General features: G+C 38.9%; 1 protein-coding gene across 1 annotated transcript in view; it reads left to right on the top strand.

The window, feature by feature from the left end:
• Rab27b (RAB27B, member RAS oncogene family) overlaps positions 1 to 10,889 on the top strand; it is a 52,850-nt gene extending 41,961 nt beyond the window's left edge. The window contains exons 3-6 of the mRNA XM_027949082.2: positions 1,236 to 1,321; positions 5,963 to 6,066; positions 8,748 to 8,871; positions 10,334 to 10,889. Coding sequence (XP_027804883.1) covers positions 1,236 to 1,321; positions 5,963 to 6,066; positions 8,748 to 8,871; positions 10,334 to 10,523 — 504 coding nt within the window. The 3' untranslated portion in view covers positions 10,524 to 10,889. The remainder of the gene's footprint in view (positions 1 to 1,235; positions 1,322 to 5,962; positions 6,067 to 8,747; positions 8,872 to 10,333) is intronic.
• The last annotated feature ends 8,431 nt before the right edge of the window (positions 10,890 to 19,320 follow it).

Here is a 19,320-nt window from a genome sequence, read left to right as displayed (position 1 = left end):
TTGAGTTATTCAGGATCCAAAAAAAAAAAAAATTAACTCCTGATCTGAGTTAAATTCATCAAAAAGACCAAGTGTAAGTCTTGCTTGTAACAAAGAGGTTAAAATCATGATTGGCAAATAGCTGGAACATGAGCTCTGTAAGTTCTTGCTGCATTTTTATTTACGTGGAGCCTCAGCCATCAATCACTGGCTTATTATGAACAGAATGTGAGACTGATTTCATGCTCTTTTCCAAGATAAGGGAGTTTAAGTGAGAATCACAACCACCCTTCTCCTATGCTAGACACTAATGACAGGAATAAGGATATTGTGACATGTGAGACATGCAGCATAGGCCCATAAGCTTAGCCAGATTTCTTGCCACCCAAGTTTTCCCGACTGCCAAGATGGCTGTGGCTCCCAGTTGATGTCACAAATCCACTCATTCCTTGAGAATTCAGAAAGAAAACAAAGGAAATGGGTGCTGGAAGGCCACTGCCTGAGACTTTGAGTCATGACCCGTACTTTATCTCAAAGTCCACACCTTGCAGTGGAGTTTAAGCAAACTTGCTTGCTTCAGGTTAGCTTGAGTTCTCCCCTCCACAATGTCCTCACTCATCTGCATATAAAGCCTTGCAAAATTTTCCCTTGAAGACATTTTTCACTAAGCCAATAAACTTACTTAAAAAGCCCCTTTGAAGAAATGGCTAGTTAAAAGAAGGCCTGAAATGTCCTGTGTTAACTTACTGAGAAATTCTGTGTATATTTCACAGCTCAGTTATTTGGAAAGTCCATTTCCACTCTTGATGAAATTCAGGTATTTGTAAAACACTTTACTGTTTAAAAAAATACTTTCCCCTTTGTAATTTCATTTTAGTTTGCAGTAACTCTGCTAAGCAGGAAGGGATTATAGGACTCAGTTTGCAGATAAAAATATTAGACTTGGGTTAAATGAGGGGTTGATTTTTGAACCTAGAACTTGTGTCCTAAATTTGATGTTTGTTGCCTCTATAAGGAAATGACAGAAAGTATCTAATTTAAGTTTGCAATATGGTTAAATGGCATTGGAAATCATACTTGAACTTGGCATTTAAAAGTTATATATGTAATTTGTGGGAAAAATGGAGCAAATATTTATTCTGTACTATGAACTTTGATTATAGTAATCAAGAGAAAACATATTGATGGAACCCAGAGAATTAGAATGTTGACAAGAATCCAAAGCAATATTAACTGAGGGGAATTTTATCTTTCAGGTTTATAACACACAAGGACCAAATGGATCTTCGGGGAAAGCATTCAAGGTGCATCTGCAGCTTTGGGACACTGCAGGACAAGAGAGGTAATAGGAAATCTCTTTGTTTCTAGTGACATATAGCCCAGAAAAAAAATTATTTTAAATGAATGCTGGATATGAACTTGAAAAACAAATCATATGCTACTATTCTCCTGGTGTAAAAACTGACATTTGTTTTGGCCAGGGATGGGAGTAACCAGGGATTGAACTCAGGGGCGATTCAACCACTGAGCCACATCCCCAGCCCTATTTTGTATTTGAGACAGGGTCTCACTGTGTTGCTTAGTGCCTTGCTGTTGCTGAGGCTGGCTTTGAACTTATGATCCTCCAGCCTCAGCCTCCAGAGTCTCTGGGATTACAGGCGTGTACCACCGTACCCGGCTTAAAAATTGACATTTTCTTGAGAAATAAAAATAAATGATTTCTAGTTAACTAATCATACTAGCATTGTGGAGCTCCTACAGATACAGAGATCGAATTCAAGTAAATTTGACTCTGCTTCTACTAGGAAAAAGCCTCTTCAGGGTTACTTGCATGAAGATGTGAAAATGCTGCTATAAGCGCTACTTGAGGTGGGAGTTGACAGACCATTCTCCTCTCTTCCTATTCTTCTGTGAAGCCTTGGTCCCCTGCCAAGTGACTGACTTGACTCTCTCAGATTTTGGTTATATCTTTGCCCTCCATCTAGAATCTTGAACTCCCTTCCCACCTTTCTCAATGTTCCCCTGTCACCAGGCCTGGCTCAAATTTCACCTCCTCATGAAGCCTCTCTGAGCACCCCAGCTGAAACAAACGGCCACTTTTTTCTGAACACCTGTGGCCCCTGTCTTACCCCCTTACGTTACTAAATTAATTAAATACCACTTTGTAAAAAGGCAAATCTTCTATTTCTACCTCGAACTGCTCTATATTGATTCTCTTGTGGTTTTCTCATCCCATCAAAATTTCGAGCTTTCTAAGGGCAGGGACTTTATCTGGGGCTTCAGCATCAGCCCCAATACAGTGTCCAGGATCATGGATACTCAGTACCCAGGAGTGTTGGTTCCTTCGAGCTGGAGGTATCATTCCATTATTTAATAAAAATGCATTTCTTTGGTTTCTTTTGGATCTAATATTTTGAAGAGTCAGAGTTAATAAAGCTTTTCAACAATGGATCAAAAAAAAAAAATTTTGATGGACAGCAGAGATGTTGAGAAGGTACATACCTCCAAATCCTGCATCGCGTGTCTTAGAATGCTCATGCTTGTAAACACTTCCATTTTTGAAATGCATCCAAAGTGTTCTCACTTTCAGTGGGTGTAAATGTCGGGAGAGGTGCTGGGCCCTCTCCGTTAGCTTTTTTGACTGTGAATTCCATTTACACACACCCTTCAACACTACTGCTTCCTCGGAAGCTGCTCCTCCTGCGAGTCTCTGTTCGTGTGTCAGTTTTGTTGTCACCAAGATGGATGCTGTATAGACCAATTTAATTCATTTTTGAAGAAGTAATAGGAGAAAATGTGCTTCCCATATGTCCTCGCACATGAGATGTCAGCGTAGCATGATGGCAGGCTTCTCTCATCTGTCCCCCTGAGACAGCTGCGCTGTGAGGGACATGGGGAATACTAGGGGCAGTCTTAGAAACACTTGGGTTACTCATCCCCTGAGAATGCAGCGTTCTGTGTATGTGGGGCGTAGCTAGGCAACGAGATCAGCCATGCCTCACACCTCGGCCCTGTGCCTCAGGACATCTGGCAGGATGATCCGGGTACGGTAATGATTACTGATGGAAGTTACCTCGTGGGAAAGAGGAAAAATACATGATCCTTCCGTGAATCTAAAGGATATGGGGCATAGCCTTAGTGCCAGGTGAGAGAGACAGAACAACAGGTGACTGACTCTGGCCTCCGTTTCGTTATATGGTCCTATCTCTCTTCACCTTGCTGAAACCCTGGGCAGAATGGGGCAGCGGGGGTTGGGGGACATGAAACTGGAAAGTGCATTTCTGTTTTCCCTGGGGTGGAATGAAGGTTAACAGGAATACTGGGCAGAACAGACCTCAGAGTATCAGAACCGCCCAGAACCAGAGTGTCCTGCCTACACTACTGTGAAGGAACATGGGACCAGCCCAGTCTGGTCTCTACAATAGGTGTGTTTTAGAAGGACTTCTTGTGTACTGTAGGCAGCCTGAGAGGGTGACAGTCTTGTCCTCAAGAGAGAAACATGCACACTCAGAGAACAAAGAACAGTTTTCGTAGCCACATCACTATTATGGTTGGGCAGGAAATGATTCTGTGGGTACAGCTAGTCTTCAAAGAGAGAGAACCATTCAACAAAAGCACTGTAATCTCCATGAGCTCCCAGAAAACAATAGAAACAAAGTCACAGAGGGAAAAAAATGAGTAAATATTCTTATATTTTATGCTACATCTTCCAATCACGATCATGGTCTATGGAAGAAATGACTACTTTGGGGAAACAAATAGTAGCTAAGTCATCTCTTTCCCCCTTCTTTGGTATTAAAAGTAGCATTCTCTATGGAAGTCATTTTAAATATTTAATAATTTTCTATCTTTATTCTCACTTTCTTTCTATTTTTCTGTTACTCTCTTTAATCTCATAAATATTTAAAAACGAATCCCTCAATGGATAGTGAATCAGAAACACAGCTGCTTTCCCCTCGGAGAGTCCAGCGTAGGGTGGAAACTGAACAAACAAATGATTGCAATTCTGCCCTAGAAGAGTGACAAGGAATCAAAGGTAGTAAGTGAGCCCTCCAGGAAGAGGCTGTCACCCAGATGTGGGTGCTGGGGAAGCCCCTGGAGGAATGCTGTTTCCTCTGGTGCCATGTTTATGCCCACACACAGAGTATGAGTGAGGGTGATCCACTCTAAAAGAAGGAAAGGGGAAAGGATGCCTTAATGTGAGGTCACCCACCGAAAGACCAGCATGTGTGAGAGCACGGGGAGGAGGGTAAACTTTCTCAGAGCTGGAGAAGCTCGGCATGCCTGTGGGAAGTGAAGAGATGGAGCTGAATTGATGAACAGCATCTTGTCCCTGCAGAGCCCTGGCAGAGTATTAAGGAGCTGGGGTGTTAAGAGCCATCTATAATTGTTAAAACGTTGGTAGCAGAGTAGTCCTCAATATGAAGCAATGCAGGTACCAAAACCAGAGTCATGCCAGGGGAGATGGACAAAACTGAGCAGGTCAAGAGGTTTGTGTCACCTCCACACATCGTTTGAAGGAGACAGAAGTTGTGGCAGCCAGGTCAATGACGATGGCACTGACAGGAAAAGAAATCAGGAGGAGGGGCTGGTTTGTTTTTGGACATAAGAAGTTGGAGACACCTGAGTTTCCCCCAAGTGGAAATATCCAAGTAACTAGACACCTTGTGTGAAGGGCAGGAAAGATCTGGATCTATAAACATTGGATTTCTCAACAGATAAGCTGTCATTGAACCAGAAAAGTAAATGACATGATCTAGTGCCTACTTACAAAATGAGAAAAGTCAAGAATAGAACTTTGAGCTGGGTGTGGTGGCACATGCCTGTTATCCCAGCAACTCAGAAGGCTGAGACAGGAGGATCACAAGTTCAAGGCCAGCCTCAGCAACATAGTGAGACCCTAAACAACTTAGCTAGACTGTTCCTCAAAATAAAAAATAAAAAGGGCTGGGGATGTGGCTCAGTGGTTAAGCATCATTGGATTCAATCCCTGGCACAAAACAGAAAAACAAACAAATTTGAGAAAACCAACATGAAAGATCTTTTTAGACTAAAATAGGAAATGAACAATTGGAGGACATTTAGGATAGAAGGTGATATACGTCTCCATTTCCAATTCAATGCCTTTCCAAAATCCATTGTCAAATTCAAAACCTCTGGTCCCTATGTGTGGTCTGTGGTTTTGCCCATTGCTAATGTCTCTGGAGATCTCAGCAGACCTTCAGCTTCCCAGAAGAAGTTGTGGGGCTGGAAGAGAAGCAGGAGAGAAAAGTGTCCCCATTGCACATAGAAGAGCATGTTCTTCAACATCCTCATTAGAAATGAGTGAAGAACCTTCCTCCAACTTCTCAGCCTCTTCTGTCCTGACCCCCTCTGGGCATCCTATTCATCTTCCTCTCCTAAGAACTAGATGCCAGCTCAAAGCTCCATTTTCCCCAAGGAATGCTTTAAAAAGAATCAATTCACCAAACATTTTCCTTACAAAAGAAGTCTAGTTCCAACTGCTAACAAGTTGTGGTTTTCTTCATATGCTTCCAGGCATTCATTTTCAGGATTTTTTGTGCCAAGTTTTCTTCTGGGCACAGACAAGAAAAATTGAAAAGTATAAGTTTAAGTCCCCGCTCTCTCAAGTGGCTTACATTCTAACTGTGGCCCATGCCATGCCCATGAACCAAGAAGGAAAACATTCCAAGAGGCTGCGTAAGCAAGCGTGGGATTGACTATTACAGACACAGTGCATATATAAGTGCCCAGGGCTTATAAAACCAGGACAACCAAAGTCTGGCCTGGCCCTCCTGCCATCTGTCTGCCTGCTTTCCTCAAAGGAGGAAGCCTTTGCAGCTTTCTAACCACCATTTCTGTAGGATAATCCAGCAGGACCAGCCATGGAGACTTCACACCCGAAAGGGAAACAGTGTTGTTGGTTCCATGATCATAAGTCTGTGGACTAACTCCCCAATCCGCCCACTGTGCTTTCTCGCAGGTTCCGGAGCCTCACCACCGCGTTTTTCAGAGACGCCATGGGCTTCTTGTTAATGTTTGACCTCACCAGTCAACAGAGCTTCTTAAATGTCAGAAACTGGATGAGTAAGTGGGACTGAGTCATGGGTGCACTGGCTTGTTTGACTTGGGAGATGCGGCCAGGTTGGGTACCATGGGCTATCTTTGAAAAGGCATAAGAGTTTAGTATTTCCTGTGTCACCTTCACAGTGGTGGCTTCTACTTGGATCACCCAAGGTAGCTTGGAATCACATTTTCCTTTGACTCTGTTCCTGGAGGAAGCCTTTGCGGCTTTCTAACCACCTATATTTAAGGTCTTTATTATAGTAATTAAAAGACTATTAACACCACTTGTCTAGTAAGTCTTGAATGACTTGTTATAACTAAGTGAGCTTCCACTTCTGCAGCCCCTCACCTGGGGAGGGCACAGAGAACAAGAGCAGTGTTTTCTGAGATGGGGACATTAGCCCTCTGATGTGTTCAAGCATGAAAGAGTTAAAGTGGCCAGGAATTGCTCCAGGACAGACAGACAGCTGTGTGAGGGGAAGGCCTACCCCATCAGTCATTCAGCTCACATTGGAATTTGCTTCTCAAGCAGTTAGTTGTTCCAATGTGAGGATCCATTTTTCTGATATAGGAAAATCTCCAGCATCCATGGTCACCTCGATATAATACACAACTGAAATGCTGCCTGATCAGTCATAGAAGTGGGGTGGAAGTGTCAGAATTTGCCCTTATTTATTTTTTTAATTGACATGTAGCACAAAAGAGACTATTTCATTCACAATTTTTAGGACAGATAAAAAGTTTGATCTAATGAGATGCACAGCAGCAGGCCAGATCTGTTGCCCTGTGGGCTGGTTCTGCTCTTGTTCTTTCTGGATTTGTCTGGGCTGTCTGTGGCCAGCGTGATGCTGGGTTTTGTTTTGTTGTTTTTAAATTGGATCCGTTTTTCCCCTGCTGAAGTTCTTTGACTTTCCATTTCACCTGGAGGAACATTAGCAGAGTCCCTGAGGTCCTCCTGAGGCCCCTGTGATTAGATCTGACTTTTTCCTCTTCACTTGTACAGGGCCGGGGCTCCCAGGCCAAGGGTTGGGGGACATGAGTCCTGTTCCTGCCGTGGGCCTTCTACTTCCAATTTCCTCAGTCTTTATTTCTCTCCGCTTTTTTTGTTTTGTTTTGTTTTGTTTTACAGTATTTTTACAGTTATTTCTTTCCCAAGATTTTATCCAACACTTTATTTCTTGGGAGAGGCTTTTCCTGACCCACAACCTCATCTAAAAGGACACTTGACATCACTGTTTCCCCCCAACACTCTGCACAGTTCCTTTAGTCACTGTCACCACATGTCACTATATTAAGTATTTTTGTACTTTTGTTTTTGAATCTTTGTCCCTCTGGAATACAGGCCTGGGAATGTGCACACTTGGTCTATTTCATTCCATTGCAAAGTCCAGAGCTTGGTGAGCAATGGGCACAGAGTAGATTGATCTCTCTCTCTCTCTCTCTCTGTGTCTGTGTGTATGCATATTTATTTCTTTTACTTAAAATTAGTAATATATACTTAATAATTAAAACCTAAAAAAGCTTTCAATGTGAGTTCAATAAGAGTTGCAACCAATGGGCAAAACATCAACAGATTTCTGTCTTTCTTAATTGTTTCTCCAAATGAGTGTTTATTCTGGGATCTGTCTCTATTTCCTTTTAATATGTATTTCCCTATCCCAATTTTGGTAGCATTATTAGATTCTGAGGGGACAAGAAGATAATAAGATTATTAAATTCTTTCCAGAGGTTGATTTATTTGTCTTTTTTTTTTTCAAGGCAGATGAGACTCTTATTTTTAAGTCTCCAAAAGGATAATGTTGGGGTTTAAGATAATCTAGTTTTGTTTTGTTGTTTTTAAATTGGATCAGTTTAAAAACAACAAAACAAAGCTAGATTAATTATCTTAAACCCCAACATCTAGTTAACACTACATCTAATTAACACTTTAATGTCTAACACACAAATAATTGATATTATAGGGAAAGCCTTTGGTTCTTCCTGTAGTTTTGGCAAGATCCTACACAACCAACACTCCTTAAAGTAGGCATTAAAGTAGCCTCTGATTTAGAAAACACAAAGGGACAGATTTCTTATCTTTTTCTTTCTTCCCCATATCTTCCCTCCCTCCCCTCTTCCTTCATTCTTCCCTTATTTCTGTCTGTCTGTCTGTCTCTCTCTCTCTCTCTCTCTCTCTCTCTCTCTCACACACACACACACACACACACACACACACAGTATTTTCTTGGAGAAAGGAGAAAAACAAGATACCTGTCCTAAAATGAATTATGGTAGTTCAAAAATGTTCCATTGCACTGATCACCTCTTGGGACAACAGAAAAGGTGAAAATCTAGCAGCTTCCTAATGGAATAAGCAGATTTAAATAGCTTCAAATTGTGTTCTGGTACCTCCGCTTGTATCTGGGGAGCAAATGGTATGCGGTGGTTTGCTGAGCTCTGGGCATTTCCCTGGATGTAGAAGAACTCAGAGAGGTATTGATGCAGGTACTTCTTGGACATTATTCACTGTCTGCAGTTTGTGAGGCATTATCTCCATTTTATAGACAAGGAAACTGTGACTGAGAAGAGTAAGGGACTTGGCTAATTACTAATAAGCAACCAAACTGCAGATGAACAATTCGATTAGAATCTGGAGTATGAGCAGTCATTTGACATTGCTTGTTTACATCTAACTTGCTGGTTCCATCTGCTTCCTTTCCAAGGCCAACTGCAAGCAAATGCTTACTGTGAAAATCCAGATATAGTATTAATTGGCAACAAGGCAGACCTGCCAGACCAGAGGGAAGTCAATGAACGGCAAGCCCGGGACCTGGCTGAAAAATATGGGTAAGTCAGTTCCACCAAGAAGGCTCTGACCTAGAACTCTGCTGCCCAATGAGTAGAGCAGACACGAGATTGGTGTTTAAAGGAATCTCCTTGGATCAAGAACAGGATGTGAGCTGAAAAAGACCCTCCAAAGAAACATGTGATGGTTTAATGCTTTACTTAATAATAATAGCAGGTGACATTTACTGAATTCTCATATATGCTAGCAACTGTTCCTAGGCTTTAACTCATTTAACTCCTTATCACCACATAGAGATACTGGAGTAATTCCATTTTGTACATGAAAGATTGAATCACTAAGAGATTAAGTACCTGATAGAAGGCCATATACTACTAGTAAGGAGCAGAACTTAAATTAAGTTCGGACAGCTTATGATAGCAGCTCATGTGCTTAAACAGTATCCAGTTGCTCAATAATTACACAAGTCTAAAGAGGAGTACCTGACATGGACATGGTAATGTAGCCCTTGTCCTGAGCTTGAATGACATCTAGAAACAAGACCAAAAAGAAATCTATGTACTTAAAAGAGGACTTCCACCATAAAATTTGTCATTAAAATCTTTTAATTTTTTTTAGTTATAGATACACACAAAACTTTTATTTATTTATTTCTCTGTAGTGCTGAGGATCGAACCCAGTGCCTCACCTGTGCTAGGCAAGTGCTCTACCACTGAGCAACCATCCCCCAAATTTGTCATTAATTTTTAAGTTTAAAGCAATTTTATACTATCTGCCAATTTTGTACTAAAGGATTCTTATTTGGAGTTGTAAATTTTACATCTCAGAATTGTTCATTCTAAATAAATATAGGCCGCATTCACGTGAATATCCATTCAGTGCATGTCTCATTTCTAAATTAGATTTTTAAATGATTGATTGGGAGGGAAGTAATATTTTCACGGTAGTTTCAGTCACAAGTTTGGGCATTTCCTCCCTCCTATTTTTTAAAAGAATGTCAACATCCTGACAGCCTCCTGCAGAGGTTGCCCTGTCCATAAAACTGATGATAGCCATCCTAAAGATCAGCCCACTAATTTTTACTTAACTGAGAAAAAGCAAGGATGTTTTCCAATGTATCCTGTGAAAACACGATTTCACAATCTCTCTGCCAGCCATGTTTTTGCATGTGTGATTTCTTCCTCTTAAAAATATTTATCATTAGCATTCTGTGCGAGAATTCTGAACATCCACTTTCCTTGGCATTTTTTGAGACTACAGTAAGCTCCAGAAGTGTATTATACGGCAGAGTGACTCTATGTAATAATGATAAGTCGTATTCGTGAAAAATGCACAGAGAGAGAGAGAGAGTGCTAACATAAAAATGATAACTGTGTGAGGTAATACATTTGTTCATTAGCTAGATTTAACCATTTCACCATGTATGTACATGAAAACATTTTTTAATAGGATGCACACGTACAGTTTTATCTGACAATATATATGTGATCTTTTCTCTGCTAGCATACCATATTTTGAAACAAGTGCTGCGACAGGACAGAATGTAGAGAAATCTGTGGAAACCCTTCTGGACTTAATAATGAAGCGAATGGAACAGTGTGTGGAGAAGACACAAGTCCCCGACACTGTCAATGGTGGAAATTCTGGAAAGCTAGATGGGGAAAAGCCCGCAGAGAAGAAATGTGCCTGCTAAACTCTACCTAGGAACTGATAATCAAGAACCCCACCCAAATATTCCTCCCCAAAGCAATGATAAGCCACACAATCATTGTTGAGTAGACCATGAACAAAGGCATGTCTTTCTTTTTCTGCCAGATCTGTTTTAAGAAATCAGAGTAGTCAACAGTGTTCCAACAAATTGACCAATTCTCCTTGAGCCCCTTCCAAACACAAAGATTTTTTTTTAAGGTGATCTCACCATCATGGATGTTTTTTTTTTAATAAAGAAGTTGAGCATATAAGAGAAAATATAAGAAAGAAATGTTGGTGAGTTTTAAATGAGAACAAACATTACCTTTTCACATTGGAGAAGGAAGGATGACTAAAGGTGAACATGGAAAGTTGCCTTTAAAAAAGATTATATTTACTTTTTGTACAGAATCTGATACCTAGTTCCAAATTTGCATTGGGGAAAATATAATAGCAACAATGGTTATACAATGAATAATTCTATATAGCTCATAAAAGAATGACATTACTGTGCATAGCCAATAAACGACACTAAAATGCTCAAGTGCTGCTAGGGTTGTGAGAGGGTGATTGTCAGATTTCTGCGAAAATGAGGAGATTGCATAACAATGTCATTTTTATATTCCTAACAAGTGGCAGATAGACCAGAACAGAACTATGATGGCAGAGTAGAAGTGATTGCCTAAAGGAGAAACGAAAGTATGGGGATATGGCATTTGGACAGCTGAGATTAAATGTATCTGTCCAGATGCCTGGAAAAGTTACTTAGCCAAATTTCACTGAAGCCAATTAGAAGCTGACATTATTCATTGGGATTAGGAGGCTCTCCAGAGGTTTCTATTTCAAACAAAATGTTAGGAATCCATGGGGGTGGTATTCAGCTTCATGTTTCATTTTCCATAGCATATCTTGATAAATAGTCACAAGGAGAAATAAACTGTTGCTGTTTACTAAGTATCTCTTTTAAAAATTATTGTCAAGAAAATCTATCTAAAATTTAAAAAAAAAAACATAAAATGTGTTGGTGATATAAAACCCAAAATGACTATCAATTGTGGGTTTCCTTTGTTTACAAAAATCTGGGAGACTCTAAGTCACATACCTTCCTTCAACCTTGGCTTTGAAAACCATTGCAGAAAAGCAGGTGTATCATTTGTAGATCAGCAACTTCAGAATAAGGATGGAGCAACTCTGTGGTCACTCTGGATTTTCAAATGATTAATCACATAGAAATTGAAGGTATCTCCTTATTAAAATGTCTTTTTTTATTTTGCCTAAGGCAAAAGAACACCTATAGTTGGAACTGTAATTGAGGAGTGAACAGGAACAGAGCTCTATCTTATCTCACCAAAATTGTGGCAAATTGTTCTATTTTTTTATATATATATAAGCTGTCTTTTCTTTCTAAGTATTGTCACAAAGTATTTTCCATTGGCCAGTTCTCAACATCATCTAAACTAATATTACATTCATTTTTATCTCAGTTTCTAATATCCATAAGCATTCCTATAACAATATTAAGAATGTTATCAATTTTAACAAAGGCAATGCAATACAATTTTCCATTTTGAGTATAGGGTTTTTTTAATAGGATGGTTCCTCCTCTTATATTTTTTTCCGGCTACACTTAGTTTTTCCATACTCTATGCACATTTAATTTATTAAATTATATACATTAGAAACAAAATACCAGCACCTCCCCCCTCGTCAGTATCATAAGCATAGGCAGATCCAAGGGAATGTCTGTTTGTAAGGTTCACAGGATGGTCTAGACCCATCAATGTGCCTCAGGTCAGAACGATCTGGAAGCTTTGATGGGATCAGTCCCCGTGTAGCTCTCAGTGCCCAGCACCTCTGACTTCTGGAGCACCACACCAGCTTCTAAGATGGATCATGGTTGGCTTTCCCTTCCAAAGGTATTTTCTCTGGAATGTTCTTCAAAATCTCAGTGCCTGTGCCATGAAGATAGAAAGTTATTACTTAAGATATTTCTTCCGGAAAGAAAGTGGCGGGGAATGATATAACCACGGCTGTGGCCAATTTTGGTGAACTTTTGTGGTCATGATAATTTCTTCTTTGGATTCCAATTGTGATGTCCCCTGCATTTTCCTAACAGGGAATGTTTGTTCTTTATAAAATGCCAAAGCAATTATTTTGTTTTGATATGTCTTTTAGTTCCTCTTCATTTTCCAATTACATGATTGATTTCCTTATGCCAAGATTCTGTCACTGTCAGTTATTTAATGAGTATTTTTTCAGGGTCTGTTTTAAGATCATTATTTGATAGCTGTAGCATGAAGCAGAAGGTGATGGTGCCTGTAATTATAGAACTATGCTTGTAAAAATAACAATTATTGGGTAACAATCTCAACAGGAATGAAATTTAAGACTGGAAAGAAATTAAAATATTATTCTACTTACAAATAAAACCTTGTCTAAAAAAATATTTTCTCAGTAAAATTTGGCATCTGACCCAAAATCTATGTAATCCATTGTTAGAATGGGATCTCTCATTATTTCAGTATTAATAGCTCTGTATTAATTCATTTTATAATTTCAAATTGATCTTCTACCATGATATGGAACTCCATGTTTTTATATTCCAGAACAGCATATATTTTTAGCCACAATGTGTCCTGTTATTAATTATCTCCCAATCAGAAAACCATAGTGTATTTTGGAGACCTACTTTAAAAGTACATGACTCCTTTCTGATACAGAATCCATTTCTGTGGAGTTTACACTGGTTTGATGTTTACATTTCCCTAACTCAGTGCCTCAGATACCTCTGTGACCAAATTCGTCTCCAGCCACATAGCTCACTTCCTCTAACCTTGTGTTTTAGGAGGGCTTCACAGAGACAGTCCTCCCACAGCTAAAGGTCTTCTGAGATCTTCAGCAAAAGATTCAAGGTCTTCTTGGTATCTGGAGACAACCACCACCTTCTCTTCATTTCCTAGCTTGCTTCTCGTGGATGGGCATTCCTGGATACTCTTGATTTGTGATTAGGTACAAGGCTGTGGTTTAATGTAAAAACAAGTCTTTTCAAAAATGTATCAAGAGTTGAGAGAACACAATGTTGTCTTGATCTGCCGACAAATGGGAGCAAATGTTGAAGTAGCAAAGAAAATGCTGAGTGTTGGGAGTAGCATTTGTGTCTCTTTCCCTAAAAGTCTTCAAGCTTGTAAGTCAGCACTCCAGCCAGTTGTGCTACCATGCCCATATTATCAGCTATCACACCTGTTAAAATTTTTTTTAAACCAGCATTTTTGTAGTACTTTCTTTGTTATTTTTAACCAGATGGGCCATTCTGTGACTCAGTGGGTCTTTGTCATACTTCTACAACAAGTTCTTTTTGTCCACCTGTTTTTTAACAGATAAAATGAACTGGACTCTCATTTTCTTGTTCCCTTTATAGGAAAGAGAAGTTTGACTATAATGAAAGCTACATTAAACATCAATTCAATAGCAGACACTACAAGCTCTTTAAGCTGTACGTTGAGTGTGCGGGGACTCAACGAATGTGATGAAGCCCATGCATCCTCTCTCCAGTGGGGCAAACTCAGGAGTTAGGAGCAACATGGTGCATGGGTGTGGTGAACAAGTAGGCACAGGTGTGACCACGAATCCTGTCCCATGAAATGAGGTCACTCACCATTCTCCTTCTCTGCTCACTTTGGAAAGGATATGCATCTCTCAACTCTTTGTATATCACACCAGAAATTTGAGCAAAGATCCTCATACATAAAGGATTTAGAGTGATACTCTAAAACTCAAAACTATAAAAAATAATATTCCAAGTCTGTGGATTCCTAAGATGCTGAATAACTTTAAAAGGAAGATTTGAGAGCTGATGTTAGCCAAAGTGTTAGAAGAGTTCTTTCACCTTCTACTCCTAAGCTTTACAGCATTAGAGGAAGTCTAGTGTGTTTGCATCTTTTAGAGAAAATATAAGCTATATAATATTTAAAGATGTCAAGATGCTGGCTGTATTTGAATAGGTTGTCTAAGAATTTTCCATAAGCTATATTTTCTTAATTTTTGAGATATCAGCTTACTTCTGGGGAGAGTCCTGAGTTCTTAAACATGAAAATGGATGTTGAATATTATCTGAGATGAGTGTGGTCTCAGTGCTTTATAAATCTCTGAAGCTGCTTATCTCATAATGTAGAGCTTTAGATAAAAGTTGTTACATATACATAGGAGATTTTCTAAAATTATTGCCTTCAAATTCTTGGGTAGAGACCCAACCACAATGGTATTGGTGAGCAAGAACAAGAAACAACAACCAAAAAAAAAAAAAAAAATAGGAAAAAGTTGGCTAAATCATACTTTTCAATACAGCATAACATGGAGAAGGTCATATTGACTTTTAGGTAGAAAATAAAAACAGATATTTGTAACCAGATTTATGGAAAATATTTATCCTTTTTGTCTATCAGAGTTTATGCCCTTATAGCTAAGCTAATAAAAATAAACACCAGATATTTCACTATGTCATCAAAATTTTGTATACTTAGAGACATTTATTCACTGTATATGATGAATCCAATACTCTCATAAATGGTACTTTAATTTCAAGGTGTAGCATCTTAAAGATGTTTTTCTCCAAAGTTCTCTGTATAATTGATGCTTGAGATGTTTTCTAATTTCATATGTGGAGAGAAGATCGCTAACAAAAATCAACAAAAACATTAGTACCAAAATAGTGGAACTATTTAAAAGAATACTACTTTTTTTGGGAAAAATATACCAAGAAATCATCTTTTAATCGAGTGGTTTGACTTTGTCTTCCTAATCCCTTTCCTTTCCCAGAGTTCAAGGAAGTCATGGCAAATAACCCCTTCGCTGACTAAGGCTTTAAGGATGATTAGCAAATTCTATAGAAGTCTACACATCTGACCTTAACTGAATAGATCCCTTATTGAACCTGTGGCTTCCATCTTTACATCTGTTGGCAAACCAAAATATTACCTGTCTAGCAAGCTAATTGTGTATGCTTGTGCTTATTTTTTCCCAAGGGATATTTCTCTCCAAATGTTCTTTGAGAGAAAGCTAGTGTTTTAGAAAGAATAATGACCAGAAAGAACAATTTGGGGACCATGGGTATGTCATTAAATATCTTGGTGGCTTCTCCTCAGATAATGTTTATAAACCTTGAGTGCCTCCTAGGGTTTTTATGTAAGGCTCAAAAGATAAAGTACATAAGAAAGTCTTGAAAATTATGTTCCATTTCCTAAACATATGCTATTATCACAAGATAATAACAAATGAAATACTCAGTCTTAGTTTGAACCTCTTGTGGTAAGAAGTATAACAAGGACCACACACTAATTTTAGTAGGGGTATTGGAAACTAAAAATGGGCCAGTGACCTCAAGGTCATTGTGTTTGATTGAAAACATTTAATTAAAAAGTATGAGCTCCATTTTAATCTGTATGTCCTCTTGTATTTCTTTCAAAGAAACCAAGTATATTGTAGGTAGTATAGTACAACTTGGTCAATGTCCTTCATGTATAAATAGGGCTTCTGTGTCCATAGCCTGGTAAGATTCTGATTGTACTTGAAATTAAGTAAAAAAAAATTATCTTGCTTTAGTTCCTGTGTTAAAAATAGACAATGTTCTAATCACATAGCACTCAAATGCTTCACTGTATCCCAACCATTCACCTTACAGTGACCTGACTCTCATTTTTAAGCTAAGCATGTTTGTTTTGTCGATCTCCTATTCGGATCTCTGTTTTGTCTAATGCTTTGAATGTAGCTTGAAATTTTAACATGGTGTCTTCATTCTATATGCCCCTGAATAGACCGTGGTTCCTGACAAACACTGTTAGGTCACTTTTTCGTTGTACCAAAGTTCTAGTGGCTTCAGAAATCATAGCATCCAATGATTTTTGTGGTGTCTGGGTTTGAATATTATGGTTGAGAACTGTACTCAGTGATTGTTCTGCACATTTTTCAAATAAAAAATACATTTTTATCAATTATTTTATGTACTTGGAACACCTTTATGTCTTGTGCTGAAGTTGGAGGTGTGGTAGGTGGGAACATTAAATCGATATCAACATGAACTTGGTATCACATTAAAAACAGAATCCATGGGCTGGGGTTGTGGCTCAGTGGTAGAGTGCTTGCCTAGCACGTGCAAGGCACTGGGTTCGATCCTCAGCACCACATACAATAAATAAAATAAAAGTATTGTGTCCAACTACAACTAAAGAAAAAAATAAATATTAAAAAAAATGGAATCCATGCGGAAGTAGGAAGTAAGAAGTGATTTGAGCTCTGCCTCTTGGTTTTTGTTTCTCTCTCTAAACTTTCTCATTAATTAGTTCAATACTGGGCTTTGCTAGTGAAATTTTCTAATAATTTTGAATGATACATTGATTAAAATTAACTATAAAGATGTCAAAGTATTCTGTGCCACATAAGCCCTTCCTCATATTATTACACATATCTTCTTTCATAGCAAAATGCTGGGCAGATGGTGGTATCTCCCTTGGCCATAGACAGGTGAAAGTCAGTTCGAGGAATTCTGGACCACAGCCACACAGCTTTCTTTAAAATGTTCATTTGCAAAGACTACCTTGTTCCCAGAGTGGACCTCGCCCATATGCTACTTAGATTGGCTTTGCCAAGATGATGATGAGTTTTTAATTTAAGATAAACAACTCTCCCAATGCAAGCAAATCACCCCGGAACCATTCCTTCCACTTTGCTCCCTGGGAGCCATAACGCTGTTTCACACAGGCACGTTCATTTGCTGCTGGGTTCATTCATCTTAAACAATTCAAGATAAATCATTAGAGCCTTGCTTTCCCTAAAGATTGTATAGGATTTTTAAAAGTCATCGAATACCCCACATTGAGGAAAAAACAGAGCATCCCGACTTTCACGTCATTGTACAATTTCTGGTTTTAAAACTTTGTGCAAGATTTTTTTTTATTGGTTGTTCAAAACATTACAAAGCTCTTGACATATCATATTTCCTACATTAGATTCAAGTTGGTTATGAACTCCCAATTTTACCCCAAATACAGATTGCAGAATCACATCGGTTACACATCCACATTTTTACAAAATGCCCTATTAGTAACTGTTGTATTCTGCTACCTTTCCTATCCTCTACTATCCCCCCTCCCCTCCCCTCCCATCTTCTCTCTCTACCCCATCTACTGTAATTCATTTCTCTCCTTGTTTATTTTCCCATTCCCCTCACAACCTCTTATATATAATTTTGTATAACAATGAGGGTCTCCCTCCATTACCATGCAATTTCCCTTTTCTCTCCCTTTCCCTCCCACCTCATGTATCTGTTTAATGTTAATCATTTCTTCCTGCTCTTCCTCCCTGCTCTGTTCTTAGTTGCTCTCATTGTATCAAAGAAGACATTTGGTATTTGTTTTTTAGGGATTGGCTAGCTTCACTAAGCATAATCTGCTCTAGTGCCATCCATTTCCCTGCAAATTCCATGATTTTGTCATTTTTTAGTGCTGCGTAATACTCCATGGTGTATAAATGCCACATTTTTTTTATCCATTCATCTATTGAAGGGCATCTGGGTTGGTTCCACAGTCTAGCAATTGTGAATTGTGCTGCTATGAACATCGATGTAGCAGTATCCCTGTAGTACGCTCTTTTAAGGTCTTCAGGGAATAGTCCTAGAAGGGCAATAGCTGGGTCAAATGGTGGTTCCATTCCCAGCTTTCCCAGGAATCTCCATACTGCTTTCCAAATTGGCCGCACCAGTTTGCAGTCCCACCAGCAATGTACAAGAGTACCCTTTTCCCCACATCCTCGCCAGCACTTGTTGTTGTTTGACTTCATAATGGCTGCCAATCTAACTGGAGTGAGATGATATCTTAGGGTGGTTTTGATTTGCATTTCTCAGACTGCTAGAGATGGTGAGCATTTTTTCATGTACTTGTTGATTGATTGTATGTCCTCCTCTGAGAAGTGTCTGTTCAGGTCTTTGGCCCATTTGTTGATTGGGTTATTTGTTTTCTTATTGTTTAATTTTTTGAGTTCTTTGTATACTCTGGATATTAGGGCTCTATCTGAAGTGTGAGGAGTAAAAATTTGTTCCCATGATGTAGGCTCCCTATTTACCTCTCTTATTGTTTCTCTTGTTGAGAAAAAACTTTTCAGTTTAAGTAAGTCCCATTTTTGATTCTTGTTATTAACTTTTGTGCTATGGGTGTCCTATTAAGGAATTTGGAGCCCGACCCCACAATATGTAGATCGGAGCCAACTTTTTCTTCTATCAGGCGCAGAGTCTCTGTGATATCTAGCTCCTTGATCCACTTTGAGTTAACTTTTGTGCATGGCGAGAGGAGGGGATTCAGTTTCATTTTGTTGCATATGGATTTCCAGTTTTCCCAACACCATTTGTTGAAGATGCTATCCTTCCTCCATTGCATGCTTTTAGCTCCTTTATCAAATATAAGATAGTTGTAGCTTTGTGGATTAGTCTCTGTGTCCTCTATTCTGTACCATTGGTCCACCCACCTGTTTTGGTACCAGTACCATGCTGTTTTTGTTACTATTGCTCTGTAATATAGTTTTAAATCTGGTATCGCTATACTGCCTGATTCACACTTCCTGCTTAGAATTTCTTTTGCTATTCTGGGTCTTTTATTTTTCCATATGAATTTCATGATTGCTTTCTCTATTTCTACAAGAAATGCCATTGGGATTTTGATTGGCATTGCATTAAACCTATAGAGAACTTTTGGTAATATCGCCATTTTGATGATGTTAGTTCTGCCTATCCATGAACAGGGTATATTTTTCCATCT

The sequence above is a fragment of the Marmota flaviventris genome, chromosome 16 (genome assembly GCF_047511675.1).
Source record: "Marmota flaviventris isolate mMarFla1 chromosome 16, mMarFla1.hap1, whole genome shotgun sequence".
Lineage (NCBI taxonomy): Eukaryota > Metazoa > Chordata > Mammalia > Rodentia > Sciuridae > Marmota > Marmota flaviventris.
Note: the sequence above shows the minus strand (reverse complement) of the source record. Positions and strands in the feature narration are given on the sequence as shown.